At 31.6% G+C, this 19,122-nt stretch overlaps 1 protein-coding gene across 1 annotated transcript; it reads left to right on the forward strand.

Moving 5' to 3' along the window:
- The first annotated feature begins 10,601 nt into the window (after nucleotides 1-10,601).
- Nucleotides 10,602-19,107, forward strand: LOC112801886 (katanin p80 WD40 repeat-containing subunit B1 homolog KTN80.3). Its single transcript, XM_025844835.3, has 19 exons — nucleotides 10,602-10,934; nucleotides 11,104-11,283; nucleotides 11,447-11,577; nucleotides 11,708-11,825; nucleotides 11,973-12,199; nucleotides 13,248-13,350; nucleotides 13,565-13,635; nucleotides 13,754-13,828; nucleotides 13,909-14,052; nucleotides 14,156-14,375; nucleotides 14,545-14,967; nucleotides 15,469-15,528; nucleotides 15,600-15,715; nucleotides 16,095-16,220; nucleotides 17,180-17,254; nucleotides 17,371-17,483; nucleotides 17,984-18,100; nucleotides 18,207-18,275; nucleotides 18,411-19,107. The coding sequence occupies exons 2-19, from the start codon at nucleotides 11,256-11,258 to the stop codon at nucleotides 18,472-18,474; spliced, it is 2,280 nt and encodes a 759-aa protein (XP_025700620.1). The 5' UTR covers nucleotides 10,602-10,934; nucleotides 11,104-11,255; the 3' UTR covers nucleotides 18,475-19,107.
- Nucleotides 19,108-19,122: the final 15 nt, after the last annotated feature.

A 19,122-nucleotide genomic window follows, 5' to 3' on the forward strand; every position in this document is an offset into this window, starting at 1 on the left:
AAAATACTTCTCCATGGAACTATGGAAAACGCATTGCGCACAATCTGGAATAAACCCGAAGGCTTTAGGGTTGCAGGAAAAGGAGGCAACCAGTTCCAATTCTCTTTTTTATGAAAAAGTAGATGCACTGAGAATTGAGAGGAGAACCCATGGTTATTCAAAGATTATATTTTGCATGTTAGGAGATGGACAGAAACAGATACATCGTCAAAGTTGAAGATCACGTTGTTTCCAATGTGGGTTTAACTATGGGAGTACTGGAATGCTATAAAACTCTAGACATGGCAAAAAAGCTAGGAAAGTTGGGAGAATTTCTGGATGTTGGAATATTTGATGTCCGGAAAAAAGAGTCTAGAATTCTTAAGGAAAATATTATGATTGATGGAGAAAAGATCGTGCGAGATAGTTCGAAACTAAAAAGCTATGACTAGAAAATGATGGAAATTGGCTTACAATATGAAAGGATCAGTATATTTTGCACGTATTGTGCTCACCTTGGCCACGGGCCCAAAATATGTGGTGCTCTTAGAAGACACAGTTGCGAACAAAATTAGAGAAGACATGGTGGGTGAATGGCTCAAGGTGGATCAAGTGGGAAGGTGGATTACAGTGAAAGAGAAACCAAACCCAACAAGAAATACAAATCAAGTTGCTAGCAACTTTTCCTTCTGGTCCCTTCACCTGTAAACCCCACAAAATAAATAAATAATTAGCTAATAAATTAATTATTATTTAAAAAATTAGTAAAATCAATATTTATAATCTAGAGGAGTAGAAATATTAAGAATATAAATTTTAACACTAACTTTAAAGATTTTGGCACAAAACTAAACCAACAGATCAAACCGAGCCCAAGACCCACTTATATAAACTTAATTACCAACCCTTCTTGCCCACTGCTTTAGTGGAAGCACACAGAAGGGAGAAAATTACGTTAAAACCTAACCCTAACGTCTCCAAAAATTCAATCGTCCATAACTTTCAATCAGAAGCTCCGATTGACGAGTCGTCAGTGACTACGTGTTCGTCACAAAATTCTCTTCAATTTTGTCCGAACAAAGTGGTAAAAAAATTTTATTTCTCATCCAGTTCTTTCCTTAATTTCGTAAATTTTGAGTTTGGATATTGAGGAATTGAATGATTTTGATAGTTTAAGTGAACTCTAGCAGTGAAAAATTACTGAGTTTTGTCCAATTAATCTATGGATAAGGTAAGAAATTGTTGAACCCTTGTGAATAATTGAATTAGTGAACCATATGATGATTATAGGGATATTGTATGAATTAGATTGTGTTTTGGTTGATTTGGAGTTCAATTTGGCGGTTTGGAATGAAATCTGGTAATTAAGTTTGAGAAATTGACATTTGGAAACTTGGAGCTTGTGAAAGGAGAGTTTTTGAGGTATCCCAAGCTTGGGAAGAAATTGATCAAGGTATGATTTTGGTTTTTCGTAGTTAATGTTTAATGTCACGTGAAGACTTAGGGTAGAAGACCTTAAGTTAGGAATACACTCAATGAATTATTGATGGATTGTATATGGTATGTAATGTGTGATTCAATTTTATAAATGGTTTGCTATTGGAGTTGGTTGGTTTTTGGAAAAGATTTAATATTAGAATTGGTTTGATTTTGAAATAATTTGATATCGAAAATGATTTGAATGACCGAGAGGTGTTTGGTTTGGTGGTTGGGACCCTTGAGGTGGCAAAAGTCTAAGTTTTAGAGGAGATGCCGCCGAAATTTTTATGAAAATTGGAGGTTTCATTTGAAGTGGTTATTTAAAAAGATTTGGGTTTAATGATTCTATGATTTGATTTTGAGTTATTAAGAAAATGATTACATTTTTAGTTTGATTTGTTTAGAAAATAATGAATAAAATTTTGAGTATGAATTTTGAGTTAAATTCAAAATGGTCTTTGAGATTGGCATCGTGCACTAACATTGTCCCTGAGATTTTAATTGCACAAATTACGTCTCTGAGATTAACAAAAGTGCACCATGTTAGTCCGTTACCCATTTTTCATTAACGACATGATGACATAGCTTGATAATGTGGGCTATTAGTAACACGTATCACTTCATGATTTGGTCACGTGCAATGGTATGATGATGTGTTAACCAGTGATACGTGACATGCTGATGTGGATGGTTGTGCCACGTGTCGCAACAGAATTCGTGCACGTGTTATCCATTATGTCATCGTTGTAGATGAACAAAATTAGTCCCTCACTTTGTATTAAGTGACTCATTTTAGTCCATGAAATTGAATGTCGTGAACCAAACTAGTCCCTTCACCAATTTTTTTCTCAGTTTTTTAAAAATTTAAAATTTTCAATATTTTGGATGCACTAATTTCAATTCTATTTTTTTCACATATTGTTTAAATATAAGTGCTTTTATATAAAAAAATTTAAGATTTTAGTTTTAATTATATAATTTTTTCTATAAAAATTTAACATTAGTAAATTTTGTAATATATAAATATGTTGTTATAAAAAAATTATATGATTGATTGGACACATTTTTTCTTTAAAAAATGTGTTTTTAACAAGAAATCAAGAATTAAAATACATATTTTTTATTTTTATGAAATACACGTTTCCATTGTGTGTAAATAGGCTAGACTGAAGGTAATTCAAGTACCATCACTACCATCTCTGACCTCTTCAATCTAGACAAAAGAGGTTGAAGATGGTAGTGGAGGTGCTTGAAATGTCTTCAAGTCAACTCCAAGATGGCGGTTAAGATACTCGCAAGAGAAAAAATATTTTATAAAAGCACTTGTATTTAAATAACATGTGAAAAAATAGAATTGAAATTAATGGATTCAAAGATATTGAGAATTTTGAATTTATAGAAAAAAGGAGAAAAAAATTAGTAAAGGGACTAGTTTGGTGCACGACATTTAATTTCAGAAACTAAAATGAGTCACTTAATGCAAAGTGGGGGACTAAGTTGATGCATCTACTATGATGACATAATGGATGACACATGGACGAATACTGTTGCGACACGTGGCACAAAAAAGACACATGGCCAAATAACATTGTAACACGTGGCACAACTATCCACATCAGCATGCCACGTGTCACTAGTCAACACCTCATCATACCATTACACGTGGCCAAACCATGTAGTGACACGTGTCACCAACAATCCACGTCATCAAGCCATGTCATCATGTCGTTAATAGAAAATTAATCAGGGACTAACGTGGTACATTTTTGTCAATCTCAATGACGTAATTAGTGCAATTAGAATCTTAGGGACGATTTTAGTGCACGACGCTAATCTCAAGGACCATTTTAAGGTTTAACACTATGAGTTTTTTATGAATGATGATGACATTGAGACTGATTGTTGACCCTCTATCGCAAGATGTGATCGGGTACTTTAACTCTCCGGGTTTTTCCATGGGCATATATATATATATATATATATATATATATATATAAAAGTTTGGAATATGACTCCATGGAATATTATATTATTGAGCCTAGAGTTTAACTTCATGGAATATTATATTATTGAGTTTGGAGTTTGACTCCATGGATATTATTTTTGAGCTTGAAAATGCGCGCACAGAAGGACTGTCCAATGGTTAACTAGCAGGACATGTCAGGTTGGCTATATAACCGACAGATGAGACTCATTAGCCATAGGACAAGCATAAATCATGTATATTTGAATGTTTTGCTTGAGTGTGTATTGTTTTGGTTTGCTTAATTGCTTAACTTTGATTTTCTGCTACTTGTTCTACTTGCTGTAATTGCACCTTTATCTGCGTTTTCCTTGTTTGAATCATATGTATATACTTCTGAAAGACCCTCTCTTGGCAGAGGAGTGAAGGAAAGTTGTTCCACCGGTGATTTGGGAGTTTAGAGTAGACAGAAGATGCAGAGTTAGAATAGGGTTAGGATCCTTTAGTTAGATTATTGATATTACTGGTTTAGAATAAATTTTAAGATTAATTTGAGTGTCGAAATTCTAGGAATGCATCTGACTTTTCCGAGACCTTTTATATTAACTATGCGGGCACCTTTACCATGCTAAGAACCCACTGTTCTCGTTCCATACATAATTCTGTTGTTTTTCATATGCAGGTAAAGAGGCACCTCGTTGAGCATCTGGAGACCCTCCTTACAAGCGAAGAACTGTCTTTTGACTATTATAATTTGTTTTAAGCTATGTATATATGTATATAGAATCTCCGCATGTATGTTTTGTATTTTTTTCCTGTAGAAATTGACTTGGAGAAACAGGTGTTTATTCTGTAGTGTGAGTTTCATTTTGGGTTGTATTTATAAATATAATTACATATTCTGGCTAGCCTTAACTTCGCAAGTCGAGTTTGGAACTTGATATCTACATTTTGGAACTTCAGTATATTGTATTTTTAGTCTTCTTTTGATTTTATCTATCTGTTTTACGATTATCCATGCGAGTGTGACACGATTTTCTGTTTTTACTTTTGTTTAGCTTATTCTCCAAGACTCCTAGATATGAATTCTTTCAATCATATTTATGTACATATTTTATTTTTAGAGGTCGTAATATATCACCACCTTTGCTTTACGACTTAAACGTAAGGTTTTGTGTGGTAGAGTATTATATCATCTAATGGTGGATATCATCCATGAAAGCCCTTAAATCCAGCCCCACCCGATGGACCCATCCCCAACTTCTTGCTATTTTCCTTTGGTTCATGTGGAAGAAACGAAAATCTTGGATTTTTTAGCACAAACAGCCCTGCAGAAATTCTCTCTTTAGCCCACAAGTTTTGCGATAAAATACAACAACTTTTTATCTCTCTTTATTTTTAAATTGGATAATACCATTCTCTCTTTCGTTTAAGAAAACACTTGTTCTTATCTTTATTTACTGAAGTTTTTGTTTGGGTTAATATCTTTTTTTTTTGGTAAATTCTGTGGTGCCTGTAATTTTGGTGTCGAATTTGTCGAACTTGTCTTTTATGGTAAGTTTTAAATATTAAAAAATTATTTATTTTTATATTTTTAATTTAAATATTAATTTTTATTTTTTTTAGTAAGTTAGGCAAGTATATATAAACATCATAATATGTATTTTTTTTCTTTAATTTTAGTAGTAATGGACAGTTCTACTTTTTTTTTTCTATTAATAAAAATTTATATCTTAAAAAAAAATCTACTCTACCACATGTAAGTCATTTATTTTAGCTAGCCTATTATGAATTTAATCCATTCCTTAATTATTACTTTAACCATTGAAAAGAAAAAAAAAAACTTTTAAGTTGTATCTTAATTTTAAAAGTCTGACTTTACCATTCTCATGTATATAATTTTTTTTCCTTTAAAAATATATTTTCTACTCAGTTTTGCTATGACCAAATTATTTTAGGGAAGTCAACTAAAATCTCAAGTGTTTCAAACACATTAAATTCGTTGTTTACTCATCTTCCACGTGTTAATTAGTGTTTTTAATTTTGGTAGTAATAAAGTTATATAATTGTGTAAGATTGATTACCCTAGTTGTTTTAAATTTGAAGTTTCCAACGCCTATTATATATACCGTTGTTTGGATGATGTTTAAAGATACCTTCAATCACCTAAGTTTTTTTTTTTGTCATTTCTTTTTAAAATTTAACAGAAAGCAAGATCCATTTGACCTTGGTTTATCTTTTGATTAAATTATAGATAAAAATAGGTTGCCATATATAGCTTTATTCATTCTAATCATTATGACTCCGAAATGAATCATTAAAGAATGGAGAAATTTAAAAAGGTGAGGAAAAAGGTGAAGAAGAGAGTCCACAGGAAGCAAAGGGGTTATGGTGCTCTTTTCAATTTTGATTTACTTGGAGGGAACAGAGTGTGTTAAAGGCAACAACAGCAGAACTAAAAATGCACACGAGATTTTTTCTTTTTCTTTAAAAAAGTTATTATAGACATTCTAATTGAAGTTATTGTTCAATTATAAATACCAATAGTGTGTTAATGGGAAATTATTATCCTATTGTGTTTTTTAAAAATATTATGTAATATAAAAAGGTCATTAAATAAATTATTATAATTTTATTAAATAAATTATTATAATTTTATGTATAAATATATGTATAATTTTATATATTTTAATATATATTTTATAGGGTAATTCACCTAAATAAATTATTTTACCTTCAAAATTACGCAAATACATTGTTTTCAAAACGAAGACGCAAATGCATTATTTCACATATCTATAGAAACCGCTACTGTCAGTAGCGGTTTACACAAACACAAAATCCGCTGCTGCCAGCCGCGGATTACGTTGAGTTGTGGTAGCATGGAAATCGCTGTTGCCTGCCGCGGTTTCTGCATGATTATGATTGGTCATAAACCGCTACTAGCGATTTATGTGCATTAATTTACGTATGTAAACCGCTAGAGACAGCAGCGGTTTACGTTGAGTATGAAAACAAATAGTAAAACTAATTTTTATCTAAAAAATAATTACAAAACAAATAATTAATGGTATATACTATTTAAATAATATCATAAATAAAAAAAATTTAATTTATCATTTCACAATATAATTTAAAAAATATAAATATACATGTAATAAATTTTTTATTTATATTTATTATTAAAAGTGAGACTAAATTACAAATAAAAAAATACAATACTCAGAGTATTAAATTATATAAATAATAAAATAATTTATTTTTAGCCAAAAGTTCACTAAATGATATATTTTTCTCTTTAAAAATCACTTCATTCTCTTTTATTTATATCAACCATACAAAAGAGATTCGGAGAGTTTGGAACATGAGTTGTGTTCTTTGCTGCTGATTTGCATTTGAGATTCTAGCTAAATGAATTTTTTTTATTTGTGCAACTTTGTTGTTTTATGCCAAAAAATAAAAACTATTTATATTTTATAGTTGATTGATTGGATAAATAATAGTGATAGCATCATAATTTTGATGAATAAAATAAAAAATATAAATATGCATGTAATAATTTTTTATTTGTATTTATTATTAAAATGAGACTAAATAGCAAATCATAGAATGAGTATTCACAGCGTACTAAAATATATAAACTAAGACTAATTTTTGTTTATCTTCATCCCTTCTAAAACTCATGAATGATAAAATAATTTATTTTTTAGTAAAAAATAGTGAATTTTTTTATATTTTTAGTAAAAAATAGTAAATAATCCCTGTCTAGCGTTTCGTGGAGAGACAGAGACAGAAAGACTGAGACTGAGAGATAGAGACTAAGAGACAGGGATTGAAACAAATCTTAGTATTCTGTTTGGTGCAAAAGGGAGACAGAAATTGAAACAAGAATGAAATTCTAATTACGCTAGACAGGGATTGAAACAAATTTCAGTATTCTATTTAGTGCAAAATGGGAGACAGGAATTGAAACAAGAATGAAACTCTAATTTAATTTGCACAAAGGATAAAATTGGAATTAATTAATTGAAATGAAAGTATTTTAGGTATAAAATGTTATTAAAGTTTCAGTCTCCATCTCTAAAAATTTCAGTCCCCTGTGTCCCTACTTTTTGGAGGCACTGAAATACTGAAATTTTGGAGACAGAGACAAAAATTTTAGTATCAGTCTCTGAACTAACAAACATAATATTGAGTCTCAGTCTCTCAGTCTCTACCTCAGTACCTGAAAACAAACGCTGTCTCTTTTAGTCTCAGTCTTTTTATTTCTGTCTCTCCACCAAACGCTACCTAATAGCTGTTTCTTTCAGTTCTTCATTAATTAAAACCACGATATTATTATATTTTTTTATGATTTTAATTTCCTTCTTTCAAATTTAGGACAAATCATAAATCATATTTGTTTTTATTGTTTTGTTTAATCTCATTCTGACGTGGTATTATGGATAATATAAAATAAATTTAATATAAAAGTACTTTCAAATATGTTAAACACATAAAACAATGGTATAAATAATAAATTTGCTAATTCAATTCAATATCAATATAATAGATAATTAAATATTGTCACTCCAATTTTGATAATGTCATTTATAAAAAATCATAAATAGAACTATGAATGAAATATATATTTACTATTTAAATTGCCATGATCATTCTTCAATTTTTAATGTCTAAATGATTGTGTACTTGCCATACCCTGAAATGGTAGCAACTAGCAAGGGTTGGTTTGTTTTTTACTGCATAACTGCATTTACTCCCTCCAAAATATTAGGAAGCTGAAAAAAACTTGGGTAGTGGCCTAGTGGTTAGAGTCTTTATGAAAGAATATGGTATTTTCTGACCCTATGATAATGATACAGCGACTCAATTTAAATTTGGGATGCTATAGTATATGAACTAAAGTTACGGAGAAAATCAGAAAACCATTGATTTGAACCCCACAAAACAATTAGTTTTCTGATAAAATAATATTTCGAACGGTGCTTTTTATTTTTTGGCATTTAAAAAATTAGTTCTACTCGACAAACAAATTCACTAAAAGCGAAGATTAAATTGTCAATAACCTAATAGTTTAAAAGAAAAATCTAATTCACTCAATATTAATAAGGTGAAATATTACAATCTTTTATTTATTTTCTACTTTAAAAAGAAAATTTTAATTCACTAAAAACGAAGATTAAACTGTCAATAACCTAATATTTTAACAGAAAAATTTAATTCAATCAATATTAATCAGGTGAAACATTACAATCTTTTATATACGCATTTCCTATCAATTTATATGCAAATTTTCTATAATGTGAGTATAAATTATATCAATTTATGTATTTAAAAATTAATAAAATATAAAAAATTAATATGTCAACCAACGATTGACTAAAAATTTATTCCCTCTAAAATTTTTGTTATTACTGTTGTTATCATTTGTTGGACAAAGACATTAAATTAAAAAAAAAAAAATTGGCACCACCAATTTTTAGTATATTTTACTATTATTTGATCAATATAAATATTAAATTATTTTTAATAAATAAGTTTTATTAATTTATGTGTACAAATTCAGTGAAATATGAATAGAATAAAGTATTATTTTTGTTCATAATATTTGGAATAAGTCCTAAAGTTGTCCCTAATATTTTAATCATCCTATTTAAGTCATGTAATTTAAAAATTGGCTCAATGTTGTCCTGCCGTAGGGATCTGTCAACAGAATTGGCGGCAAAACAAAATTGAGACAATTTTAAAAGTTAGGAACTTAAATAAGATGAAAACGTTGGGACAAAAACGATACACAAAAATAAATTTTAATTTTATCATTCAATAATATCAATTTTTTACTATACATAGTATTTAATTTTTTTAATCACATCTAAGTAAATTATAGTTAATCGCATTACTTTCATTCTAAATAAATTAGTTTTTTTTATAATTTTACTCTTAAAATAATGTAATTTTTTTATAAATAAATAAATTTTACACTTTTATTTTAAATAATATAATTTTACTTTCACTATTTAATCACATTACTTATACTTTTTTTATAATTTTATATTTTTATTCTAAATAAATTAATTTTTTATTATTTTACACTTAAAATAATGTAATTTTTTTATACATAAATAAATTTTATACTTTTATTTTAAATATTGTAATTTTACTTTCATTACTTCATCACATTACTTATATTTTTTTATAATTTTACATTTTTCATTCTAATCACATTATATTATTTATTATATTATTTATTTAGAATGAAAGCGTAAAATTTATTTATTTATAAAAGAATTACATTACTTTAAGTGTAAAATTATAAAAAAATAAATTTATTTATAATGAAAGTAATGTGATTAAGTGCAATTTACTTAAATGTAATTAAAAAATGATTGAATACTATGTACAGTAAAAAATTGATATTATTGAAAGATAAAATTAAAATTTATTTCTATGTATTGTTTTTGTCTCCAACGTTTTCGTCCTATTTAAGTCTCTAACGTTTTCAAAATCGTCTCAATTTTGTTCCGCCGCCAATTCTGTTAACGGATCCTGAACGGCAGGACAACATTGAATCAATTTTAAAACGTTAAGAATTTAAATAGGACGATTGAATGTTAGGGACAACTTTGGACTTATTCCAAACGTTGGAGATAAAAACGATATTTTACTTAATATCAATACAAATAGCATTGATTCATATGTACAAATTATAGTATACATAGGTACAAATTATATATTTTTTGTATGTCAAATTCCGATAAATATAAGTATAAATTATTATTGACCAAGTATTGACTAAAAGTGATAATATTTGTTGGATATGTAATATTACTTTTAAATTAAATGCTAAAAGATAAGAGATTTATTTGTTAAGGATGAATTAACACAAAAATTTCAATGGTTAGTTTGATAATAATATACTAAATATTTGTTATATTCATATAAAATTACGATTATTATTGTTAATTAATTATATATTTAAATGATTTTTTAATTAATAAAAAATACACATCATTTATAAAGAAAATATAGAGCGAAGGCATACCAAAATGTACAGTTTACTCTAAAAATTGCTTCAAAAAACATTTGTACAAGAAAATGTGAAAAAAAAAAATGAAATAAGAAAAACGTGGAAGGTAGCTTTCATGTATTTACTGAATACATCCTGAAAATTCAGAAAATTACAGAAATTGACCCTTCATGAGTCCTCTCCTTTCCGTTCTTCCCACTCTCAGGTTAATTTGAAACACAAAGCATTAACTCCATTTCCATCATCATTCATTCATTCATTACACTCTCACGCACACTTCGTGAAACACAAACGCGCTTCTTCTTCTCTCTCTCTAACAGATCCCTCTGCCTCACCACTCAAATGCACCTCCATTGTTAACCACCCCTCACCGCCGCTAAACGACGCCGTTTCACTTAACCTTACATGCTTTGCTTCTTCCGCCACCTAAGAACTTAACCTTCTTTTTCATGCTTATGCGCCACTCTCTGCTTCTCCAAGTTAAATGTAACTTATTCTTTCTGCTTTCAATTCTCAAGCAACAACTTCCGTCAGCTTCTTCTTTCTTTAGTTTCACTGTTCCTTCTGATCTATTTTCAATATTTTATTATTTATTTTTTGAATATTAATTATTAAGTCGTGCATTTTTTCATTTTTTGTGTTTTTTTGTCGGCAGCTGATTGTAAACGAAGATCTAGAATCTTCTAGAAGCAGACTGCTGAGTTTGGATCTGTGTTTTTTCTCTCTCTCGAATGGTTCGAGTAGAGAGAATTTGTTAGGGTTTTCGATTTTTCCGTTAATATCTGTTTGCTGCTTTGTGTGCCACTGATGACTACTAAACGCGCCTACAAGCTGCGTATCCTTCAATGTGTTTATTTGATCTGTGAAATTTCAATTTCAGCTACTTACGTTTTACTAGAATATTGAATAGATCTCTGTGTGCTTGTGTCTCAAGCTGCATTGTTATGTTTATGGTTTTGTTTTTGTGAGTTGTGAGGTCCTTGATTAGTTGTGTGCAGAGGAATTTGTGGCGCATGCTTCCACTGTGAACTGTCTTAAAATTGGGAGGAAATCGTCTAGGGTTCTTGTCACTGGTGGTGAAGATCACAAGGTCAATCTTTGGGCTATTGGCAAACCTAATGCTATACTGGTTTGTGCTACTCTTCCCTAGTCTTTTTCAACCTTTTTTTTATGTATTCTTATGTTTTTAATAGAAAATGTGGGATGCTTGTTTTTATCTACTTTTCTTTGAGAGCTGTACTTTTTTGGCATCTTTGCAGAGTTTGTCAGGGCATACTAGTGGGATAGATTCTGTAAGCTTTGATTCCTCTGAAGTGTTGGTAGCCGCCGGAGCTGCTAGTGGCACTATAAAACTTTGGGACTTGGAGGAGGCAAAGAGTATGTTGTTGCTTGCTCATTTCCTTTAGCAATATGAAAACATAGATGAAAAGAGATATAAGTAGTCTCATAAAACATTATATTTACTTTTAAAATTTGTACTCATACTGATATACTGTTGTTTGGATTGTGATGTTTCTTTGGTAGTTGTTCGTACTCTTACTGGTCATAGGTCCAATTGTACATCAGTGGACTTCCATCCTTTTGGAGAGTTCTTTGCATCTGGTTCTCTAGACACTAATCTTAAGATATGGGACATCAGAAAGAAGGGTTGCATCCATACTTACAAGGGCCATACGCGTGGGGTAAATGCAATTAGGTTTACTCCAGATGGACGATGGGTTGTTTCAGGTGGAGAGGACCACACTGTGAAGGTTAGAGTTGCTTTCCCTTTTCTGCTATCATCAAATTCATACCAAGGTTGTTATGATCAATTAATTAAAGACTAAACTATCTATTTAAACCCTTAAAAATATATGTAATGTTAGTTTGGTCTTGAAAATATATATATTTTTATCAATTTAGTTCCAGGGCCAATTTTGTGTTTATTTTGTTGGGATTAAACTGATATATAAAATGCTTTATAGAGACTAAACCAATAGCTCTTGTATGTTACAGGGACTAAACTTAAAAAATTCTTTTAAGTACCCTATTGATGTCACATGTATTTTTGAGGGACAAAATAGTTAGTTTACTCTAAATTAAATAATTAAGTATGGAGGTATGAAGTTCTAAATTACATTGGACCGAATATATAATAAAATGCATTTTGGTCACATACACAATGATTTGATGAATCACAAAATGTTGTATTTGTTGCATATGAGGAAACACATCAAAGTAAGGCAGAAAATAACATGTCTGATACAAATGTTTGGTGCTCAAGAAATCTTTTTATAGATCAATATTGCATTGATGAGTGGACACATTATATATGAACTATGATTAGGAATGAAAGCATAGAGAGAAAGTTGGGTTTGCACTTATTGTGGAAAATATGGTACAAATACACCATTGGTGGTTTGTTCATGTTAGAGAATACATATAATATAATGCCTGTACATGAAGAAGAGATTAGACAGATAGGAGCTCAAAATAGAAGGGGAGGCCAAGACAAAATCATTAAGAAGGACCTACATACAAATGATTTGTTTATAGATATAGTTCACAAATAGATATAATAGTTTTTGTTTGATCCTTATAACCATTTACAAGTTAGAAGAAGGCTACATTGTTATTTTATCTGTTGTGCATTTATGCACGAGTTAAAAATTTCAGCGATGGGATGATGTGTTGAACACTGGGTAATGAGTAATGACGCCATGGCCTTTCACATCTTGGGGAATAGGCCTATATTTCTCTTACTGCACTTTGTTGTTTAGAAGACACTGTTGATTTTTTTTTCCCAATATACTTCTGCAGTTATGGGATCTGACTGCTGGAAAACTCTTGCACGATTTTAAGTGCCATGAGGGCCAGGTCCAGTGTATAGATTTTCATCCCAGTGAGTTTCTACTGGCAACAGGTTAGTCTTACCTTTATGACATTATGTTTCACTAGCTGGTGGTGAGAAGCATCATGATCCTACTTAGATAGGAAACAGCATGGGTTGGTTCTTATTTGAGCATGACTTGTTAAATTAGGTGTACTGTCATAAATGCAGTTTAGCATAAGCTAATAGCATGTGGGTAGGCAATTCAAGTGTAATTGTTATTTTGTACCTTCCTTTCTGTGCCCAGGTTCTGCAGATAGGACAGTTAAATTTTGGGACCTTGAAACCTTTGAGCTTATCGGTTCAGCTGGTCCAGAGGTACTCTTTGTTTTTTAGGGCAATTTTGTTATTTACTCTGGTAATGGGGGGTTTATCATGCAAGTTGTATTTAAGAATTTTTGGGTAAGCTGAAGTATTTATATTATCTGTACTGTAGACAACTGGAGTTCGTTCACTTACTTTCAGTCCTGATGGGAGGACCCTACTTTGTGGTTTACATGAGAGTTTGAAGGTACGCTCCATTGTTAGTTCATTCATTCATTTGATGTAATCATTTATCAAGTTAGCAATGTACCACCTTCTTCTGTGTAGGTTTTCTCTTGGGAGCCTATAAGATGTCATGATATGGTGGAAGTGGGTTGGTCTAAATTGTCAGATCTTAATGTTCATGAAGGGAAACTTCTTGGTTGCTCATACAATCAAAGTTGTGTGGGAGTCTGGGTTGTGGACATTTCGGTAAATACATTTACTTTAACACAAAAGTTGCTGCATCTAATAATGGTTGTATTTGATGAAATTTCATGCTAATGGACCATTTTATATTTGACTTATTGTCCAGCGCATTGAACCATATGCACTTAGTAAAGGAAACAAACTAAATGGGCATTCAGAAACTAAATCATCAAGTGGAAATATGGCTGTACTGAATGAGATCACAGCTAAGCCTAGGCTATCTGTTTCTCAAAATCCAGATCCATTACTAAAGGAAACAAAATCTCTTGGAAGGTTGTCAGTTACTCAAGATCCAGATCCCTTGAAGGAGGGAAAATCTTTGACATGTATGTATCCTTTCTCTTCTTTTTCTTCACTGATGTTTTCTTTTGGTGACTTTCTGGCATTTGCTTGATTGATTGTTTGTTTAATACCTCCATGATTCCAATCCATTTGGATACTATGGCCTATTATATCTAAACTTCCTCATTACTTTCATTTATGGTTTGCATGAAGCCACAGGAAGTGCACCAAGTACTCCTCAAAGGATCAATTTGAACTCTGGTCCCAAGTCAGCAGCATCTGGTGGTTCAACAGCAGTGATTAATGCAGCTCAGAAGAGGAGCTCTTTGAAGTCTCATATAACATCCAATGTACCACTTATCAATAAACCAGATATTATACCTGTAATTGTCCCCAGAACTAGCGTGAGGCCAGAGCTTATAGTAGATTCCAGAAAAGAAGCCGGTATTGTTGAAAGAACAATGCCATTCTCTTTGCAGTCAAAGGCAGCAGATATACGCAAGTCTCCAAACAACAGAGATGATGTGGATAAGTTACGCCTCAGTCCTGTAACTGAATCTGCAGCTTCCAAGGGTAGTGAATTAAGTGGTTTTGAAGATAAAAATAATTTCCCAGTTGTAGTAAACTCAACGCAAGGTATTCTTATTTCTCTGAATACGGCTTTAACTATGATACCATGTTGCAATTGACACATTTAATACTTGATAAAGCTGAGTGTTGTGTATCAGCTTTGTATCTTGTACAAAATCCTCCATGTACAAGGTTGCTTGTTATTCAAGGATCAATATTTATGGAGTATACTTGATAAACATAGTTGGAAATGAATTTGTGCTCAACATGTCTGTCCCAACAAAACGACCTTGTCTTTACGTGAGTTCTTTGCTACAAAGAGGAGCTCCAAATTCCAAAGATAGATATTAACTTTTACTAATCTATAATCCTTTCTTAATATACTTCGAACCACCATTAGCCCAAGACTAGATAATATGCAGTTATTAATTTTGCCATAGAGCATGGATGATTGCCACTGTACCATGTTGTGCTTAGTATAATGATTGATGATAATTTGTTAGTTAAACTTTTATTCTTGTAATCTGTTTGATGGAATTTACTGATGTGAGTTCTATCTTGCTCTAGATGAATCTCGGGGGCAGAAATTGAGTAGAGACATATCTTCTGTCGAAGTACAAAGAGGAGGTATGCTTGTAGAAGGTGTTCATATCATATATATGTATGGATTCTCAATTGACACTCTTTAAAATATGTAGGGAGAATGCGCTCACTTCTCAATTTGGAAAAGAGAGAACGATCTCTTAATTATGAAGGACCTAGGCCAGGAATTTCACACAGGAGAATATCATCTGTACAGCTTCCTTTCAGTGGGGTATCAAACTGTTTCCTATCAACTCTTCCTTACCTTAGAGATGATTATCAATGGATGATAGCATTGTTAACAACTACATAGCTCAAAAAGAACACAAAAGATATTAGTTTTTGAAGGAGTACGGATATGCTCAAACTTACATGTCAGCATTTGCAAAAGTTTTCATTATTTTGAATAAAGAATCAAGACAATCGTGGTACACTTGCAGCATTCATGGTTTTAAAAGAAATTTAATATCTGATGTCATTGTGTTGGGGATAGATTTCTTAGCCCTGGCATTTTTTATAGTGTGTGTGGGCCCCATTTTTCTTTTTTTTTGCTTTTCTTTTCTCATTTTGATTTCCTTGAGGATATTCCCTAATTTCTCAAAGCTAAACAGAGAGAACCTTCTATATCCACCGAGAAGGCCACAGTTTCTGCTAGTGATGAAGATTCTATTGCTGATGTGATGGAACAGCACGATCAATTTCTCAGTTCAATGCAGGCTCGCTCAGCCAAGTTACAAGTAGGTATCTGAACTTTTAATCATGATGAGTTTTTATTAAGTCACTTGAATCTGCGTTGACTTATATATTAACTATCTTGTGCCCCTTGTGATCAAGAATCCTTGCATGTCATTTAATAAATTGTCAATCAATCTGGGTTGTGAAGCTAAACAACAAAGAGCAAAAAGTGTTTCACCTTTTTATTTGTTCATCTCTTTGGATAAAAGAAGTAAATTAATTCAAGTAACAGAAACTACAAATAAACTTGCATGTGCATAAAAAGGTGTCTCAAAAGAAAAAATCATTCTTAATTAGCTGTACCTAAGCAGTGTTTAAGATTATAGGAGCCTAAGACAATTTTATCCAGGATGTAGTCTGTAGTGGTTAACATTTTTCTGTGAAATTCTACTATACTTTATAAATAAGTGATTTCTTACCCTTCTCTTTATATGGGTATTGGTACACTTAATCTAATTAATGGTTTAAGATTTGTTTTTAAATTTTTTAATTTTTAAAAACAAATAATTTTAGTTGATGGGACACACGGCAATTTTTCAACCACGCCAACATAACGGTATTGGCACCCTGCAATTTTTTAAAGTACTATAATAATCCCTTTTTAACAATAGATGGTTAGACAACAAATCACTGCAACCAACTGAACAATTTTGAATTTTTATTTCTCTTTTCTTTTTGTGGTGGTTTTTTTTTGGGGGGGAAGGGGGTTGAGTTAAATGTTTTATAGGTTCTATACTTCCCTATAGAGTTCCTGAACAAGAACAATCCGTTGTTTTCCTACAAAACCTATTCCCTTGACAAAAAAATGTTTTCTGTAACAGAAATAACGTTTTCTTTTTGGGTTTTGCTGTTTGGGGAGAAGAAAGGGGGAGGGAGGGGGTGGGGGGGGGGGTAGGGTTGGGACTGAACCAAACCTATCACTGGTTATAAATTTACTTACTTTATAAGGAACATATTGCAGGTGGTCTACAGATGGTGGCAAAGAAATGATGTTAAGGAGGCCATTGATGCAGTGTCGAAGATGAATGATCATGCTGTGAGCATTTTCAGTCGCTTTCCAATATTACTATATGTGTTCTCACTTGTGGTATTGATGATCATATTATATTTTACCAAACACTTGATACTCAAGATATTAATTATTTATTCCAGGTGATTGCTGATGTTGTTAGTGTCATAACGGAAAAAATGGATATTGTTACGCTTGATGTGTGCACTGGTCTGCTGCCACCACTGACTGACCTTCTACAAAGTCAAATGGACAGGTAAGCATCTCCTCTTCTGCCATCTGATTCAAGGCAGCACTTTTTATGCCGTGCTGGACAAGTGTGGTGCTGTGGGATTAGATCCTTTTACTTCTTTGAATCACTTTAATGAGAAAAGGGAAAATATAAAGATAGAGATATATGGTTTATGAAATCAATGCTTTTTGTGTTATGTCAATTTTATCTTCCTTGTTTCCATCATAGCTAAAAGATGTCTAACTTATTTCTTGAGTGTTTGATCATTTTTCTTATAAAATTCTGCAACCAACCACTGGCAAAATAATTTGGAGTTATATGTTAGATCAGCTGTGAACGCATCACGTGAATCATTTTAACCTTTTAGTTTTTATTGTGGTTACAATATTGTTATCAGTTTTGTGGTTTTAAACTAAAATAACACCTGGGATTTTCCACATTTGCTCTATTTGCATGCATTTGTAACGTAAAACTACAAGATTTTGTTACATGTTATTGACAATCTGATATTTGTATGTCTGTAGACATCTAGAAATATCGTTAGAAATGCTATTGAAGCTGGTCAGAACTTTCGGTTCTATGATTTATTCGGCCGTATCAGCTGCACCATCCGTTGGTGTTGATATTGAAGCAGAGAAAAGGTGTTAATTTTACCATCTTGGTTTTCTTATTTCATGTCTTGTATATATTGTATATCGACTCAATCTTTTTCTTTTTTTTTTTTTTTTGCTTCTTAATGAGGACCAGGCTAGAACGTTGCAACGCGTGCTTTGTAGAGCTTGAAAAGGTCAAACATTTTTTACCTTCTCTTACAAGGTATCCATTCTACTTTGTTCATTTGCTTTTCTTCATTTTCCTTTCATTAATATTAATTGCTAATACATAAAAACAATTAGCATGAAAATCCTATATCAAGCATTGGATAATCTTCTCGTTTTTTATTGTCTGTAGAAGAGGAGGATCAATCGCAAAGTCAGCGCACGAATTAAATCTGGCTCTTCAGGATGTTTCATGATTCCGTGTATTCACTTATTTCTTCATGTGCTGCTCAAAAGTTTCAGGGGTGCTAATAGGGGTTTGTGCATTTTAAAGATTTCAACCTCTACATAAGTCACCGGATAGGTTTTGACTGCACTTGGATGAAGAAGCCATGTATTGGTTAGGCCTTCAGATTCATGGCAAGTGAAAACACCGATAATTGGTGCTCACATTCATGATAAGAGTGGAGGCACAGTTAACTACTGATTCTACGACACAAGCCAAGGCTTTGAGACATGTCTTGTCACTCACCCTCTACTGATGGCTGCATAGTTCTGACAACTATAACCTTATTTGTCATCTGCTTGATGTAAAGATCTCACCCCAGTTTGACGACTGACCTCTATTGTGTAGTGCAAAAGATACTCCTATGAATGATCTAATGTTATTTGAGAATTTGTCATGATTTTTGTAGCGGTTCTTCCTAAGTGCTGTGCATACATAATTTGAGTGGTGGCGTTGTTCATATGTCTTATTTGTTATGCAGATATTCTTGTATGATTTCAATGCATGAAATCACAGCTTTTGGTTCTATCTTTTTCAGGCGAACTCGAATTTAATTTGTAATGTATGAAATGAATATATGCACTTTGTTTATCGTTGCCCCCGACGAGTTGCTTTCATA

This window comes from Arachis hypogaea, chromosome 5 (genome assembly GCF_003086295.3).
Source record: "Arachis hypogaea cultivar Tifrunner chromosome 5, arahy.Tifrunner.gnm2.J5K5, whole genome shotgun sequence".
Taxonomy (NCBI): Eukaryota; Viridiplantae; Streptophyta; class Magnoliopsida; order Fabales; family Fabaceae; genus Arachis; species Arachis hypogaea.

Bases quoted from the DNA above. Each gene is read 5' to 3' on its own strand.
- LOC112801886 (XM_025844835.3), top strand. From the start codon at position 11,256: ATGACTACTAAACGCGCCTACAAGCTGC. The intron at 12,200-13,247 runs GTTAGAGTTGCT...ATACTTCTGCAG, and splicing joins GAGAGGACCACACTGTGAAG to TTATGGGATCTGACTGCTGG. The intron at 13,351-13,564 runs GTTAGTCTTACC...TTCTGTGCCCAG, and splicing joins TGAGTTTCTACTGGCAACAG to GTTCTGCAGATAGGACAGTT.